The sequence below is a fragment of the Somniosus microcephalus genome, chromosome 3 (assembly GCF_052327205.1).
Source record: "Somniosus microcephalus isolate GS21.2 chromosome 3, FLI_Smic_1.0, whole genome shotgun sequence".
Lineage (NCBI taxonomy): Eukaryota > Metazoa > Chordata > Chondrichthyes > Squaliformes > Somniosidae > Somniosus > Somniosus microcephalus.
This window is the reverse complement of record NC_140989.1, coordinates 245,721,844-245,739,884: the sequence shown is the minus strand read 5'-3', so window position 1 is coordinate 245,739,884 and position 18,041 is coordinate 245,721,844. Positions and strand designations below refer to the sequence as shown.

Sequence of the window (18,041 nt, the reverse complement as noted above, 5' to 3'; positions counted from 1 at the left end):
CCTGTGGTGACATGAAGAACCATTTGTTTACACAGCGAGTTGTTGTGATCTGGAATCCACTGCCTGACAGGGTGGGGGAAGCAGATTCCATAGTAACTTTCAAAAGGAAATGTGATAAATACTTGAAGGGAAACATTTTTTTACAGGGCTATGGGGAAAGAACAGGGGAGTGGGACTAATTGGATAGCTCTACCAAAGAGCCGGCACAGGCACAATGGGCCGAATGGCCTCTTTCAGTGCTGTACCATGGTGCGACATTGGCTGCACTGCAATGTTTTCTAAAGCTGAGTGACTAGGACAGAAAAGAAAACCGGGTGTGCTGTAAAACGGGCCCCCAATTCGCCATGAGTCCGATTTGCGCTAGTGGCGAAGACCAATTCCACTCCAGGCATCGTTGTGAGTTTGAAGAATTTTCAGGTGGGTTCAATCCAAGTGCTTCCAATCAGTAATAGGAACCGGGGTGGTACCTTTGGAAAGAGCACGTCTTCTTGTCGCAGAGTAATTGCTGCCGTATTTTGTCAGCTTGAGTAGTATATTTAGTAGACTATAAAAAAATGTGCAATAACTGTGAGTATTAAAATTGATGCATAAAATTCCTTTAGAAATCGCAACATAGCACTGGTACACAACCCAGGACAGGTACAGTTAACGAGAGCAAGGGACTGGCTCAATGACTCTCACCTTCTAATGTCACACAGCTTTAGAAAACATTGCAGAGCACCCAAGGCTGATTTGAAGCAGAGTTTCTACCCTTCCACCTTAAAACATAAATGGTTTCTCAGTCACAATACTTTTAATTTTGGAGCCATCCATATTCCATACTTCAAATTTTGCATGGCAAATCGTAGTCTATATCCAATTCCAATTGGTTCAGATTAGGGGCAAACTACTGCATACTGTTTTTGCAACAAGTTTTATTATATACATTGTGTAAAAGACATAGGGCCAGATTTTGCTGAAAAAAATGACACGTGTGAACGATGCACAACATTATTAAAGTGCAAATCGGCCAGCAGCTTGTGGGGAGGAAGAGATACCCCGTGAATTGCGAATCTCCACAAGTTGCTGGACGATTTGCGCCACCCTACCGTTAGGTTCACCAAAACGGCATCTTGCCCCTGTGATTTTCATGAAGTTGCTGCATTTGTACATTAATTGCCCATTAAACGCGCCACAGAAAGTTAAGTCTAGTAATTAATAGCGCAAGTATCCTATTAATGACATGATAATTATTAATGGCTGCCAATCAATCTCTCTTGCCCAGAAAGTGAACAATTAAAAGTGTGGAGTCTCATTCCTTCCGGTAGTGAATTGTTGTTTGGAGATTTAAAATGTCACATTTTTTTCTTACTTTTCCTTTCTGTCTCTTTTTTTCTCTCTCTTAATCCAATCTTTCTTTCCCGCTCCTTATGTCTCTTTCTGTACCTCATTTGACTCTAATTCACCCTCCTTCTCAGTCCTTCCTCTGTTTATATCTCAATCCTGTAATCTCATTGGTTAAGGGGATAGACTGTTGGTCCCATCACTCACCAAGGTCCCAGATGCCCTGTTGCCCTCGCTATGCCGTTATCAGCTCGCACTTCCAGCAACTTTGTGGGCAAAAAATTTAAAACCTAAAATACATGAACAGGTCTAACTAACGGGCAGGCTGCGAGGTATTCCATTCCAGCTAAATCTGGGCCATTAAAATTAATGTTTTCATCATTTTTTTTACCAAAAGCTTTATAAAAATGCTGAACTTGAAGGGTCAACACTGTAATACTTCACTTACCGCACTTCCTGCCTCCTCACATCACACACCCAAATAGCTAGAATTTAATCTCTGAGGTGAGGTGCCTAGATTATGCCAAGCTGTCGTTAAGATAAATCAGGTTAGGCTGGAATTCTGTGGGCAAGATAAATATTTGATACAAGTCCAATGAGGAGGAGGCTCGGGTTTGAATCAAGATCTCAGCTGGCATTTACACCTCAGCCCTTTTTAAATGGCTGGTTGACTAGCTTGACTGGATCATCAGGCATCGTATCAAGTGAGACAGGCAAGCCAGTGAGAGGGAGAAATATGCATTACGTATTCTAAATTAGGTTGCACTCACCATTTGGCCATAATATGGCTTTAACAAAAGAAAATGAACTGCCCATGGTCACTGCAAATTAAGGGAAGAAATTGCATAATGCAGAAGAACCTTTAAAAATAAATAGTGAGAGGGATAGTTTATTTTTCAGCATGATGAAGTAGCAGACTTATTTGTTAGAAAGCTTCTTTGCAGTTAAATTACATTCTTAATATAAATAGAAGAAAATTTTAAAAACAGCCTTATCATGTTGCCATATTTATATCCATCCTACTTACATTGGCCCAGAATTTGCGGTTGGGATGACAGTGAACTGGCAGCGTCCGCCGTCATTCCGCCTTTGAAACTGACCCCAACTTCGGGATTTTTCCATCTTTATTTTAGGTTTGCCTTTTCCCTATGTGAGAGCCCCAATATTTATTTTACTTTCTCTAACATTTTTAAAAAGTTTGAATTTTAAGAGCTTACTCACTTCCTTATGCTCTGTGAGAATTCTGCGTTTTGATTGGTTGTTTAGACAGCTTGCTGACGTCACAGCGGTTCGCACAGGGGGATTCCCACTATACTATGTTGATTTGAATTGAATGTCAGATAACGCGAAGTTCTCGACACGGGGGTCGCGAGATCCTTGTGCGAAGCGTGCTTTGGGGCCAGCAGCTGACCGCAAATTCTGGGCGAGTATTTCCTTGTAGATTGAAAGTTATGACTTGTTCCCTCAATAGCTCAGTGGTTAGACACTGCCCAGTGGGATCTTGTCATTCATTGTTAGATTTAGTTCAATAGTACAAAACATTTCTGTGTCTCATTGTCCAGAGCCAAAGCCTCCTACTCCAAGATCATCCTAGAGGGCGGGGTGGGGGCGGGCAAAGAAAACCATGAATAACCACTATCTCAAACCCCTTTCCTCACCCCTTGCACTCTTACCTTCAGTACTAACTGTAGAGAGCTCATGGATTTCGTTGTCTGGAAGCTGAGAGACCATCTGTGCAGCTATGTCTGCTGCTTGCTCTCACTCCTCTTGATTTCCCTTCCGTCCCCCTCACACTCCAGTCCTGATCCATCTTCTGAACAGTTTCTCCCCCAAAGTGGTCTCTGTGCTTATTTCTTCCGTGAGACCGACCTCCTACTCCCTTGATGCCCTTTCCACTCAACTCCTGACCACTCAACTTCCCCTCCTGGACTCCACGCTAGCTGATGTTAATGGTTCTCTTTTCTCAAATGTTGACTATTTCCCTTTCAAAACTGCAGATAGCACTTATTCCTCAAAAAACCCACCCTTGACCCATCTGTACTGTCCAACTACCTCTCCATTTCAAACCTCATTTTCCTCTCTAAGGACAGTGAACACATCATCACTTCCCAACTCCATGCCCACCTCTCCCAAAACTCCCCATTCGAACTCCTCCAGTCTGCCTTCCGCCTTCTCACAGTAATGAAATGGCCCTGGCCAAAGTCAAGAATGAAATCCTCTGTGATTATCACTATGGTGCATTGACACTCCTTGTCCTCCCTTGCATGGTTCCATTTCTACCTGTCTGAATATAGCCAGCACATCCAAGCAATGGCTTCTCTTCCTGCTACTGCACCGTCACCTCGGGAATCCCTCAAAGATCTATCCTTGACCTCCTTCTCCTCTTCCTCATTTACATGCTGCCCTCAAGTGACATCATCTGTGGATGCTGAATCAACTTCCATGTGCACGCTGATGACATCTAGCTCTACCTCTGCGACTGCCCGTCTGACATCACACCATGCAATGAGTCACATCATCCTCCCAGAACATCAGGACGGTTAAAGCCCCCAACATATACGGTGCTCCCTTGCCATTGTCTCCCGCCTCCTCCTCAGACACTCACAGAGGCTGAACCAGATCGAAATAAACCTGCAAGTCAGTGCCCCAATAGATGAGTGGTCCCGGTGCTGGCTACACAAGCAGCAGGGACCTTCATAGTGCTCTTGCTGGTAGGTTTCATGACTTTAGCCAGTTAGGGTCTAAACTGAAGGAAAAAAGAAAGAACTTGCATTTATATACCACCTTTCACAACCTCAGGACGTCCCAAAGCGCTTTACAGCCAATGAACGTAGCATTAGTAACAAAATAGATGAGTTAATGGCACAAATAGCTACATATGGGTATGATCTTGTGGCCATTACAGAAACATGGCTGCAGGGTGACAATGCCTGGGAATTAAACATACCAGGTTATTTAACGATCAGGAAAGACAGGCAGGAAGGAAGGGGAGGTGGGGTGGCTATGTTAATAAAGGAAGGAATCACTGTAATACAGAGAAATGATATTGGGTCAAAAGATCAGGATAATGAAACAGTTTGGGTGGAGGTAAGGAATAATAAGGGGAAAAAAACACTAGTGGGCGTAGTCTATAGGCCTCCGAACAGTGGCAACTCTGTTGGACGGAGTATCAATCAGGAAATAGTTGAGGCTTGTAATAAGGGAACATCTATAATTATGGGGGATTTCAACTATCATATTAATTGGACAAATCAAATTGGGCAGAGCAGCCTTGAGGATGAGTTCATTGAGTGTATTAGGGATGGGTTTCTTGAGCAGTATGTAACTGAACCGACCAGGGGGCAAGCAACCTTAGATCTGGTCCTGTGTAACGAGACGGGATTAATTAAAAATGTCCTAGTAAAGGATCCCCTTGGAATGAGTGACCATAACATGGTTGAATTCCATATTCAATTAGAGGGTGAGAAGGTTGGATCTCAAACAAGCGTGCTAAGCTTGAATAAAGGAGACTATGAAGGTATGAGAGCGGAATTGAGTAGAGTGGATTGGGAAAATAGATTAAAGGGTAAGACGATACATGATCAGTGGTGTACATTCAAGGAGTTATTTTACAACTTCCAAAAAAAATATATTCCACTGAGAAGAAAAGGGTGTAAAAGAAAAGACAGCCATCCATGGCTAAGTAAAGAAATTAAGGATAGTATTCGACTAAAAACAAGGGCATATAAGGTAGCCAAATCTAGTGGGAGGATAGAGGATTGGGAAAACTTTAAAAGACAGCAAAAAATAACAAAAAGATTGATTAAGAAAGGGAAGATAGATTATGAAAGTAAATTAGCAAAAAATATAAAAACAGATAGTAAGAGTTTTTATAGTTATATAAAAAGAAAAAGGGTGGCTAAAGTAAATGTTGGTCCCTTAGAGGATGAGACCGGGAAATTAATGGTGGGAAATATGGAGATGGCAAAAACACTGAATGAATATTTTACATCAGTCTTTACAGTAGAAGACACTAAGAATATCCCAACACTGGACAAACAGGGGGCTAAAGGGGGGGAGGAGCTAAACACGATCAAAATCACTAAGGAAGTGGTACTCGGTAAAATAATGGGACTCAAGGCGGATAAATCACCTGGACCTGATGGCTTACATCCTAGGGTCTTGAGGGAAGTGGCGGTAGGGATTGTGGATGCATTGGTAATAATTTTCCAAAACTCCCTGGACTCGGCAAAGGTCCCGGCAGACTGGAAAACTGCTAATGTAACACCCTTATTTAAAAAGGGCAGTAGACAGAAGGCTGGAAACTATAGACCGGTTAGCCTAACATCTGTGGTAGGTAAAACTTTGGAGTCCATTATTAAGGAGACAGTAACAGGATAATTATAATTTAATAGGACAAAGTCAGCATGGTTTTATGAAGGGGAAGTCATGTTTGACAAATTTGCTGGAGTTCTTTGAGGAAGTAACGTATAGGGTGGATAAAGGGGAACCAGTGGACGTAGTGTATTTAGACTTCCAAAAGGCATTTGACAAGGTTCCACACAAAAGATTATTGCTTAAGATAAAAAATCACGGGATTGGGGGTAATATTCTGGCATGGATAGAGGATTGGCTATCTAACAGAAGGCAGAGAGTTGGAATAAATGGTTCATTCTCAGACTGGCAATCAGTAACTAGTGGTGTTCCGCAGGGGTCAGTGCTGGGTCCCCAACTCTTTACAATCTATATTAACGATTTGGAGGAGGGGACCGAGTGTAACATATCAAAGTTTGCAGATGATACTAAGATGGGAGGGAAAGTAGTGAGTGAGGAGGACATAAAAAACCTGCAAGGGGACATCGACAGGCTAAGTAAGTGGGCAGAGATTTGGCAGATGGAATACAATACTGGAAAGTGTGAGGTTATGCACTTTGGCAGGAAAAATCGTAGAGCAAGTTATTATCTTAATGGCAAGAAACTGGAAAGTACTGAAGTACAAAGGGATCTGGGGGTCCTGGTGCACGAAACTCAAAAGGTTAGTATGCAGGTGCAGCAAGTGATTAAGAAGGCCAATGGAATGTTGGCTTTCATTGCTAGGGGGATAGAATATAAAAATAGGGAGGTATTGCTTCAGTTGTACAAGGTATTGGTGAGGCCACACCTGGAATACGGCGTACAGTTTTGGTGTCCATACTTAAGAAAGGACATACTTGCTCTCGAGTCAGTACAAAGAAGGTTCACTCGGTTAATCCCGGGGATGAGGGGATGGACATATGAGGAGAGGTTGAGTAGATTGGGACTCTACTCATTGGAGTTCAGAAGAATGAGAGGCGATCTTATTGAAACATATAAGATTGTGAAGGGGTCGGATCGGGTGGATGCGGGGAAGATGTTCCCGATGATGGGTGAAACTAGAACTAGGGGGCATAGTCTTAGAATAAGGGGCTGCTCTTTCAAAACTGAGATGAGGAGGAACCACTTCACTCAGAGGGTGGTAGGTCCATGGAATATGCTGCCCCAAAAAGCTGTAGAAGCTACATCATTACATAAATTTAAAACAGAAATAGACAGTTTCCTAGAAGTAAAGGGAATTAAGGGTTACGGGGAGCGGGCAGGAATTTGGACATGAGTCTAGGTTCGGATCGGTCATGGCCCTGTGGGTAGCGGAGCGGGCCCAGGGGCCGTGTAGCCTGATCCTGCTCCTATTTCGTGTGTCTAATTCGGTTAGATTCAGGAGATGGTTCTGTGATAGTGGATTGGCGGTTAGGATCAGATCAGCCATGATCTTATTGAATGGCGGAGCAGGCTCGAGGGGCCGATTGGCCTACTCCTGCTCCTATTTCTTATGTTCTTATGTAAGTACCTTTGAAGTGTAGTCACTGTTGTAATGTAGGAAACACGGAAGCCAAATTGCACACAGCAAGTTCCCACGAACAGCAGTAAGATAAATGACCAGATAATCTGTTTTAATTACATAGATTTACATAGGATATACGGCACAGAAACAGGCCATTTGGTGCAACCAGTCCATGCCGACGTTTATACTCCACTCGAGCTTCCTCCCGTCTTTCCTCATCTAACTCTATCAGCATAACCCTCTATTCCCTTCTCCCTCATATGCTTGTCTAGCCTCCCCTTAAATGCATCTATACTATTTGCTTCAACCACTCCCTGTGGTAGCAAGTTCCACATTCTCACCACTCTCTGGGTAAAGAAGTTTCTTCTGAATTCCCTATTGGATTTCTTGGCGACTACCTTATATTGATGGCCTCTAGTTATGCTCTTGCCCACAAGTGGAAACACTCTCTCTGTATCTGCTCTATCAAAACCTTTCATAATTTTAAAGACCTCTATTAGGTCACCCCTCAGCCTTCTCTTTTCAAGAAAATAGAGACCCAGCCTGTTCATTCTTTCCTGATAGATATACCCTCGCATTTCTGGTATCATCCTTGTAAATCTTTTTTGCATCCTGTTTAGAATAGCTATGGAAAAGGACAGGGAGCAGTCTAGAGTAAAAATGTTTAACTGGGGGAAAGCCAATTTCAGTGGGATGAGAACAGATCTGGCCTGGGTAAACTGGAATCAAAGATTGGCAGGCAAAACTGTAATGGAATAATGGGCTGCCTTTAAAGAGGAAATAGTTGAGGTGCATTCCCACTAGGGGGAAAGGCAGGGCAACTAAAGTCAGGGCTCCCTGGATGATGAAACAGACAGAGAATATGATGAAGCAGAAAAAGAGTGCATATGATAGATGTCAGATCGAGAATACATCTAAGAATCAGGCTAAATATAGAAAGTTCAGAGGAGAAGTGAAAAAGAAAATAAGAGGGGCAAAGAGAGGGTATGAGAATAGAATGGCAGCCAACATAAAAGGTAATCCAAAAATCTTCTATAGTAAGAGGAGGGGTGGGGCCGATTGGGGACCAAAAAGGAGACCTATGCATGGGGGCAGAGGGTATAGCTGAGGTACTAAATGAGTACTTTACATCTGTCTTCACCAAGGAAGAAGATGTTGCCATAGACATATGGTAGTGGAGACACTTGATAGGATAAAAATTGATAAAGAAGAGATATTAGAAAGGCTGGCTGTACTTAAAGTAGATAAATCACCAGGAGCGGATGGGATGCATCCTAGGATGCTGAGGAAATTGAGGGCGGAAATCGCGGAGGTACTGGCCATAATATTCCAATCCTCCATAGATACGGGGGTGGTGCCAGAGGACTGGAGAATTGCAAATGTTACGCCATTGTTCAAAAAAGGGTGTAAAGTTAAACCCAGCAACTACAGGCCAGTCAGTTTAACCTCGGTAGTGGGGAAGCTTTTAGAAACAGTAATCAGGGACAAAATTAAGTCACTTGGATAGGTGTGGATTAATTAAGGAAAGCCAGCATAGATTTGTTGAAGACAAATCGTGTTTAACCAACTTGATCCAGTCTTTTGATGAGGTAACAGAGAGGGTTGATGAGGGCAATGCAGTTGACGTAGTGTACATGGATTTCCAAAAGGCGTTCGACAAAGTGCCACATTATAGACTTGCCAGCAAAGTTGAAGCCCATGGAGTAAAAGGGACAGTGGCAGCATGGATACAAAATTGGCTAAGTGACAGGAAACAGAGTAGTGGTGAATGGTTGTTTTTCAGACTGGAGGAAGGTACACAGTGGTGTTCCCCAGGGGTCGGTTCTAGGACCACTGCTTTTCTTGATATATATTAATGACTTGGATGTGGGTGCACAGGGCACAGTTTCAAAATTTGCAGATGACACAAAATTTGGAAGTATAGTGAACAGTGAGGAGGAGAGTGATGGACTTCAGGAAGACATAGACAGGTTGGTGAAATGGGTGGACACGTGGCAGATTAAATTTAACGCAGAAAAGTGTGAAGTGATACATTTTGGTAGAAAGAATGGGGAGAGGGCATATAAACTAAATGGTACAATCCTAAAGGGGGTGCACGAACAGAGAAACCTGGGGGTATGTGTACAAATTGTTGAAGGTGGCAGGGCAGGTTGAGAAAGATGTTAAAAAGCCTTACGGGATCCTGGGCTTCATAAATAGGGGTATAGAGTACAAAAGCAAGGAAGTTATGATGAACCTGTATAGACTTCAGGAAGACATAGACAGGCTGGTGAAATGGGTGGAGTAGTGTGTCCAATTCTGGGCACCACACTTTAGGAAGGATGTGAAGGCCTTAGAGAGGGTGCAGAAAAGATTTACAAGAATGGTTCCAGGGATGATGGACTTCAGTTATGTGGATAGACTGGAGAAGCGGGGGTTGTTCTCCTTAGAGCAGAGAAGATTGAGAGGAGATTTGATAGAGGTGTTCAAAATCATGAGGGGTCTAGACAGAGTAGATAGAGAGAAACTGTTCCCATTGGCGGAAGGGTCGAGAACCAAAGGACACAGATTTAAGGTGATTGGCAAAAGGACCAAATGCGACGTAAGAAAAAACATTTTTATGCAGCGAGTGGTTAAGATCTGGAATGCACTGCCTGAAAGGCTGGTGGTGGCAGATTCAATCTTATCTTTCAAAAGGGAGTTGGATAAGTATCTGAAGGAAAAAAAATTGCAGGGCCACAGGGAATGGGCGGTGGAGTGGGACAAGCTGAGAGTCGGCACGGGCTCGACGGGCCAAATGGCCGCCTTCTGTGCTGTAACCATTCTATGATTTTATTCTATGATTCAATGGCACCTAAGCTGCACATTGAGCCTTGCTTCTTACCAACCCGTGTCTACATTTTCTGGAAAGGTAAGTGGGATGTGTTCCTGCCCTGGTGGTGGGAGTGGGGTGTGCGCTCCTTTCAGGCAAAGAGACTTTACTTAATCTGGATTTCTAGGTACATTTGCTTGTCACACACCGGCTAAAAAAAGCAGACACCATCTGAAATTTCATCTCCACACCTTCACACCGTCATAACAAGCTAACAGCATAGGCATTGCCCACATGGCGCCCAGGGATCAGTAATAATTCAGGCATTTATTGACCTCTGGAGGGGTTTGTGGTGTGAGGGGGTTAAAGGCGCTCTGACGACAGGGCATCTAGAACCAGCTCCGAACTACTCATCTTGTCCCCCACCTTGTCTCCAATAAACGTTGGACTCCAAGTGCTGGGCTGGTTGTGATGCACGAGGAATCCCGTTTTCCCAAACAAGCCCTGTAAACAGCCCGTCCCCGTTACATGTGCGTATAAACGAGGGTCGCAATGGTAATGTGGCAGGCTGGGGGATGAGGCGAGTTATTGCAGAGTATCGCGAATAGAAAAAGCGGATAAAGTCTGCAGTCCCGGCTCACGGTGCTCCATATAAAGCGGCTCTCAGGCACAGCGCGCCTCCTGTCCCGCCACATACCTTTGCTCCGATGCTGACTGACTTTAAAGAATCATAAAACAAATGCATGTTATTGGACAGGGCGGAAAGTTTAGGAGACGAGTCCTATAAATTACAAATGGAGATGTGAGTTGTCACTTTGATGTGATCCTAAATCTAATATTGTAACCCCCTTGTGTGTGCAAGCAAGGATCATTTAAAAATAAAAAACAGAAAATGCTGGAAACAGAGTTAACGGTTCAGGTCTGTGACCCTTCATCAGAACTCCTTCATCATTTCTTGGGTTTAAAAGGCGATCTGGTTGTTCTACAGCGAGTTGTCTACCTTCCAAACTTGCAGTGGAAGTATCGCTCACTCACTCAACACACAGTCTACCATTAGATTGTGGATACAGCACAGGAGGAGGCCATTCAGCCCATCGTGCTGGTGCCAGCCCTTTGAAAGTGCTGTCCAATCAGTCCCGCTGCCCTGCTCGTTCCCCGCAGCCCTGCCAATCGGAGCCCCTTTGTTCCCGAGGTGGTGAATCAAGCTGCAGATGATGAGGGGTCTGGAGAGCTGGGCTGTTGAGTTGGATGCGGTGGATCCCGCCCCCCTGGAAAGCGCATTATAAATACCCTGGCACCGGCCCGGCCCGCCCCAGACACACAGCGCCGAGCCCCAGCCGCCGACTCGCTGCCTGGGAAGCAGTCGGGATGATCGCCGCCTCTGTGCTGACTCTCGCCTCCTTCTTCCTGAGAGCCTCTGCCCAGCTGTCGCCCTCCTTCTCCCGCAGCTTGAACCGGGATGGGCGATGCATTTACTCCTTCACCGTGCCCAGTCCCGCCGACACCAGCTGCTCCGAGCCGGGCGAGGCTCTGAGCGCCGTCCGGGAGCTGCAGGGGGAGAAGGCAGCCCGGCAGAGCGAGCTGGAGTCCCTGGGCGACCGGCTGCGGCTCCTGGAGGGCTGGGTGGCCAGAGCCCAGGGGGAGGCAAGCGGCCAAGGCTCGCTGGCACCTTCCCCCCGGCAGCAGGGGGATGTCCGCAGGCTGGAGGTGGAGAAGCTGGATCTACTGAGGCGGCTGGAGAGCATGAAGCAGGAGAACACTCGACTCCGAGCCAACCAGTGTCCAGGCATCCGAGAAACTCCCCAGGACTCCCAGCAAACCGCCCGAGGTGGTAGGACAACCCGAACCCCCCGCTGTAAAATGCTCGAGCGGGGATGTAATGTAGCGAGTGCTTGTCCAGGGCCGGTCAGAGGGACTTTCTGTGCATTGCTCCCGCAGACAGGGTTAGGGACTCTGTGGATCCAGGGTTAGGGAGAGCTCCCCTCCGGGACACCGCGCTTTAAACCCCCGGAGCATCATCACTGGGAGTGTTTAAACTGTACTCGGGAGCTCCGGGATCACACCGGGACCGGGCTCCAGGAGTGCTCACACTTTCTGCTCCGGGATCACACCGGGACCGGGCTCCAGGAATGCTCGCACCCTCTCTGCTCCGGGATCACACCGGGACCGGGCTCCAGGAGTGCTCGCACTCTCTACTCTGGGATCACACCGGGACCAGGCTCCAAGAGTGCTCACACTCTCTCTGCTCCGGGATCACACCGGGACCGGGCTCCAGGAATGCTCGCACCCTCTCTGCTCCGGGATCACACCGGGACCGGGCTCTAGGAGTGCTCGCACTCTCTACTCTGGGATCACACCGGGACCAGGAGTGCTCACACTCCCTCTGCTCTGGGATCACACCGGGACCGGGCTCCAGGAGTGCTCGCACTCTCTGCTCCGGGATCACACCGGGACCGGGCTCCAGGAGTGCTCGCACTCTCTCTGCTCCGGGATCACATTGGGACCGGGCCCCAGGAGTGCTCGCACTCTCTCTGCTCCGCGATCACATTGGGACCGGGCTCCAGGAGTGCTCGCACCCTCTCTGCTCCGGGACCGGGCTCCAGGAGTGCTCGCACCCTCTCTGCGGGCTCCAGGAGTGCTCGCACTCTCTCTGCTCCGGGATCACACCGGGACCGGGCTCCAGGAATGCTCGCACTCTCTGCTCCGGGATCTGAATCGTTTTATGCTGGAGCAGTGAGCCGAAAGTTGGAGTATGAACGCACTCCGCGGACCTTCCTCCAAGAGCAGAGGTTGATCACACCAATAATTCAACTGAGACCACGCACACCCGCTTATTTATATTCATCAACTCCAAGCGAATGATGAATAAATACGAACTACCGGCTGTAAATTTGGTTAAAACCTTACTGCAAAGGATAGGAGAGATCACAAGACTCGGATGGAAGGTCACATCGAAAAAAAAATCTATTTTCTCTCAGGCTGATTGTTGTGCATTCCAGCACTTTAAATATTATGCATAAATGTTAATTATAAAGCTAGTATTTTTTTAAAGCCGTGTGCGGACGTTTTCCTCTCCATTTGATTTGTGCAATTTTGATTTCAATTTTTAAAAATGACAGAAACCAATCGGGTTTGTGAGTGGGAGGGAGAGGGGTAGTTATACTTGGGAAAGTGCCGGATTCTGAAACTTCTTGTTGATATTTTGCCTTGTTTTAGGAAGACAGGGTTTCTCCAGTTTATCTTCTCGACAGAGAACACAGCCAGACCGAGGAGGTAAGAGACCAATGCAAAGTTTAAAAAAAAAGTTTCACAATTATTCCTTTGGAATGTTGAACGTTTTAGGGACGAGTAACCTTTTTGGAAAAATATTTCTAAAGCTTGCGGGTGATATTAAATTGCGGCAACTTTTCGTCGTCGATTTTCCATTTACAACGTTTACAATAATATTTCCCCTCTCCCTGCAGCGTCTAATTGGAGCTTCGAAAACCCTGGCTATCAAGAGCTGAAATCTGAGATCACCGCGATCCCAGCTTCCAAATTGATACAGCGGAGCGATTCCGGCAGCTCGACCACGGCACAGCTAAGCTCAGGTATCTGCACATTAAATGTAAAACTCTCCTGCTCGACCGTTTGCAGCAGAAAGGCCTGCATGCGGGCAGGTGACATCGCTGTGAGGAAGAGAGATATTTTGTTCGTTGATTTATTTTGAATGTTTTTAGAAAAAATAGAATTGCAATCAATCTGCTGATAATGTGCAATTTATTCAAGCGACCAGCAGATGGCGACTTCCAGCCTCTAACAACTTGCATTTATATAGCACCCCAAAGTGCTTCACAGGAGTATTATCAAACAAAATTTGACACAGAGCCAGAGAGATATTAGGGCAGGTGACCAAAAGCTTGATCAAAGAGGTAGGTTTTAAGGAGCATCTTAAAAGACCCTTGTTCTGGATTCCCCCAAGGGAAATAGCTTCTCCATATCTAAGCAATCTTAGTTATATGGAGTGCACCTTTTCATTCTGGAGGACAATAAAGTAAGTAAGTCCCTACTTGTGTGGTATAAGTAACAAAGTTAAATGCAGTACCTGAATGGATTTGTTTCTTAATCTTGTCCTGGCAGGTTGTGGAATGCTAGAATGGATAGGAGAACCAATTACATTCCAAAAAGCAGACACCATTGCTGGCAGGTATGGAGTTTGGATGAAAGATCCCGAGCCTGTGCCACCTCACACCCGGGAGTCTATCTGGAGAATCAATACGATTGGCACGGACGTTCGGCAGCTGTACGAGTACCGTGACCTAGATCAGTTCATGAAGGGCTACCCCAGCAAAGTTTATATGTTACCAGAACCGGTAGAAAGCACAGGGAGTGTCATTTACAGAGGATCCTTATACTACCAGAGACGCAGGTCAAGAAATTTACTGAGATATGAAATGAAAACGGAGACCATTTTAGTTCAAAAGGAGTTGTCCAACGCAGGCTACCAAGGAGTCTACCCATACTCCTGGGGTGGCTATACAGACATTGACTTTGCAGCAGATGAACTGGGGCTTTGGGTAACCTACAGCACCAATCAGGCTCAAGGAGCCATTGTGATCGCCAAACTGGATCCCAACACCCTGGACATAAAACAAACCTGGACAACGGCAATACGCAGAAAATCGGTTGCTAATTCTTTCATGATCTGCGGAACTCTCTACACAGTGAGCAGTTATTCCATTCACAATGCCATCATCAATTTTGCCTACAACACCAACACAAACAGCAGCAAGGCATTGAGCATCCCATTTGAGAACCGCTACCGATACAACAGCATGATTGATTATAATCCAGCAGAAAAGAAGATCCTGGCTTGGGACAATTTCAACATGGTCATGTATGACATTAGGCTTTCCAAAATATGATGGCCCGTGTTATCTTTCATGGACAAGAAACAATGCATTATTTTCTTTTAAAAAAAAAAATGTATATAGATTATGGTTAGTTATAGCACAGCAGTAATTTGTGCACTAATTTCAGAACAATCGGAGACCAGCTTTAACCATTTATCAGTGAAGCAAATGTTAAAACAGCAATAATTAAACATTAAAGGTTTGAACAGTCATGATGCAGATGATGCTTTGATTAAAAAATATTTCATGAAAATCTATAACTTGATTGTCAGATTATGCATGCAAAAATATTCCCCACTCTTGACTGCAGTCTCGCTATAAACCAATTGGACGGCATTTAGTCAAAGCTGAGAATAGAATCTTATTTTGTTTAAAGATGTAATTCAATCCCATCCAGGTATTTTCTTTGCAAAAATTAAAAATGAGTAGGGGGGAAAAAAAATATTTTGGAAGGAATCTCAAATTAGCTCAACCAATAGGAAATCAATACTTTCTTAAAAAACTTGGTCTGACTCAACATTTTCATGTAGATGAGCATGTACAAGGAAGCCCTGATCTCCAAAAATCAGACTACACCTTTGAAGTGAACATCTTTAATACTCCCCAGGGCTTCAGCCATCTCTGGAGAGAATAGCAGACATGCAAATATACATTACTAAAAAAATGTGTGGCATCCTGCTGGTAAATGTAAAAAAAAAAACCTATAATGCGAAGAGAATCATCATTTAATAAAGAAACCGTATTATTTTGATCAGACACGAGGAAATGCAAGGTCCTTGTATGTGCGTTGAGAGAGACAAAAAGAATGTCAGGTACATGCATTTTCATCACCATCAGTGTTTCAAGCTGGGCTGGGCACATTTGGAGGAGTTAAGTAGAATTGAAATGAATTTATTTACCAAAAGGAAGATGTGCATCCACATAATTTAACAGGACTGGATCTCTGCACCCCTGTACCCAATGCATTCTCAGCTTTCAAAGTACCAGCACTGGATTTTCTATTTACCTTTGAAAAATAAGAGTTGTTGGAAGTTGGTATGGATGTTTATGCATGTTCCTTTCCTATACAAATGTAACTAATATCAATCAGCATTATTTCCAAATGTCATTCCCCATCCCCAGTGAGTGCTCAATCTCAGGCAGGTTACTGTAGGGAAACGATCAAATGGGGAGGGGTGGGGGAGGAAAGAATGGGGCAGGCGATCAGCTACAGGATAGATGTACATCTATGTACAAGAATGCAGTGAGTATTCTATACAATCATAAAAAGGTAACTGCTAATCTATATGCCCGGTATAAGTTTTGGTTCATAAGAGACTAGATCTGCTTATGGAAACCACTTTTAAGTTGAGAACATAAGACAAGTGTTGAAAAAGGTCACGCAATAACGGAATCTTCAAATAGAAATTAGCATCTCAATACACAAACACCTGTCACTTTGGCCCTTTAGTTTCACATTATATTGCAAACTATTAACATTGTTCATTTGCTTCTAGAAAAAAAAGTAACATGGCGGGGGTGGAGAGCAAAGGAGAGTAATCCAGATCCATAGTTCAAATCCAAGTCAGTGCTTCTCCATCCAATATGAAGGTTTTGATAATGCAAAATACTATTACCCTGTGTGTGGTGTATGAAAATTGCACTATAATTCAATGCGGAGAAAGTTAACTATAAATTGTTACTATTGAAACAAGGTACAAGAATCTGAAAAAATTTCAGAGCATATTTTTATTAGTTATGTAACCAAACCAAATTAATTGGAAATAAGATCGTACATATTTAATACAGTGCGTTAACCCTGTACAAATGAAAAAATTAAAGTATAATATTTCTATACCAATATGGCTGTTAACTTCTGTACAATGCCAAACGAATACACAGTACAGGTGGAATACAAATCTCAAAATCAGACATCAACGCTGAGTTTTCAAAGTAACCAAATAAAACTGACCGTCCAAACACATGACTGATGGTAAGCAGTCTTCTCCGCAGTGTAGCTTTCCCAGCGCCACCACAGCCATGTGACAAAAATATACACATCAATAAATCAATCTTATAGCTCACGCTTTGTGCCAAGGTTTCTGAATACCAATAACAGCAATCCTCTATTTTGTACCTTCGTCAGAATTTTTTTTAAATTTTTTTTTTTAAATCAAGCCTGGGTAAGATTTCTGTAATAAAAACAGCTGTGTTGCTAGCACAGTCACTAATTAATGATTGATCATAAGCAGATAGACAAGATATCTTACATTCACGTAGTATAATACAGTACATCCTACAACTATAATACTAGCATATAATCAAAAAAGGCAATATTAGACTTGTGATTAAAATGGTGTTTGCATAAACACAATTGGAAATTAATATGCTCAAAAAGGGAGCTTAACTCTGTTATTCATAGAAGGTAAATCACTTTGTAGTCTTTACTGTAATTAAGCTTATGAAAAATTTTAAATGATACTTTTTAACAAGAGGATTATTAACTCGTTGCCTTAAAAAGTGTAAAACTGGTCAGACGCCATTCATTGGCCTGGCCATTTTTACATAATTTCAGTGATTATCTCAAAGAAAAGAAATGCCACACAAGTCAGACATTGCCTTTTCAAATCTTCAAGATTCAAAAGTCAACACTAAATGTTCATCATAGGATTAGTTTACACATCTGGGCTTTACTGTTGCTCAAAATAATGATCCATCTGATTCTGCAGATCTCAAGACAGTTCAGCTTTCACTTAACTACTTCACATCTCACTTCTTTGTTATAAAAGAAGTTTCACGTTTTGAGCTCTATTTTTTCTGCTCTCATCTCACAGAGAAGAGCCCCCATTACACCCCAAGGATGGTTACGACACCTACTCTGTTCTATCAGCAATTTAGGATTTTGTTTCTTCCGTTTTAACTGCCTGAGGTTTGATTGGTCCAGTTCGAACAGGTTTTGACACGGCAGCCTGATTGGAGTTGGGTTTTTCTTCCACCTTCTCATCTCTCGTGCTCGAAATGCCTGCTCCACTCTCAGTAGGTTTACTCCCATTGCCGTCATTTTTGTGAGCTTTGCTCACTGGCGATTTGATTTGCTGCTGCTGCTGCTGGTCGGAGAAGAACTTGTGTGTGGACTGAAGTACCTCAGCACGCTGCTTAGCCTGAAACAAAAAGGGGCAACAAATGGGAGCTTTGGTGCTTCTTTTGGACAAGAACTGGA

At 44.0% G+C, this 18,041-nt stretch overlaps 2 protein-coding genes across 3 annotated transcripts in view; one reads left to right on the top strand and one right to left on the bottom strand.

The window, feature by feature from the left end:
* The first annotated feature begins 11,254 nt into the window (after window positions 1-11,254).
* myoc (myocilin) lies at window positions 11,255-16,741 on the top strand. Of its 2 annotated transcripts, none has more exons than XM_085982307.1 (4): window positions 11,255-11,781; window positions 13,167-13,223; window positions 13,415-13,540; window positions 14,070-16,741. In XM_085982307.1, exons 1-4 carry the CDS (start codon window positions 11,319-11,321, stop codon window positions 14,852-14,854), a joined length of 1,431 nt encoding a protein of 476 aa, XP_085838433.1. In that variant the 5' UTR covers window positions 11,255-11,318; the 3' UTR covers window positions 14,855-16,741. The 2 variants fall into 2 exon arrangements, with proteins under 2 accessions (XP_085838433.1, XP_085838434.1); XM_085982308.1 differs by having other exon boundaries at window positions 11,256-11,778.
* Window positions 16,553-18,041, bottom strand: part of prrc2c (proline-rich coiled-coil 2C) — a 99,668-nt gene continuing 98,179 nt past the window's right edge. The window contains exon 36 of the mRNA XM_085978003.1: window positions 16,553-17,982. Within this exon, the coding sequence (XP_085834129.1) occupies window positions 17,716-17,982 (267 nt within the window). The 3' untranslated portion in view covers window positions 16,553-17,715. The remainder of the gene's footprint in view (window positions 17,983-18,041) is intronic.

Excerpts from the sequence above, each read along its gene's own strand:
- myoc (XM_085982307.1), top strand. The coding sequence starts at position 11,319 with ATGATCGCCGCCTCTGTGCTGACTCTCGCCTCCTTCTTCCTGAGAGCC. Across the intron at positions 11,782-13,166 it reads CCAGCAAACCGCCCGAGGTG|GAAGACAGGGTTTCTCCAGT; the intron begins GTAGGACAACCC and ends GCCTTGTTTTAG. Across the intron at positions 13,541-14,069 it reads CACGGCACAGCTAAGCTCAG|GTTGTGGAATGCTAGAATGG; the intron begins GTATCTGCACAT and ends TTGTCCTGGCAG.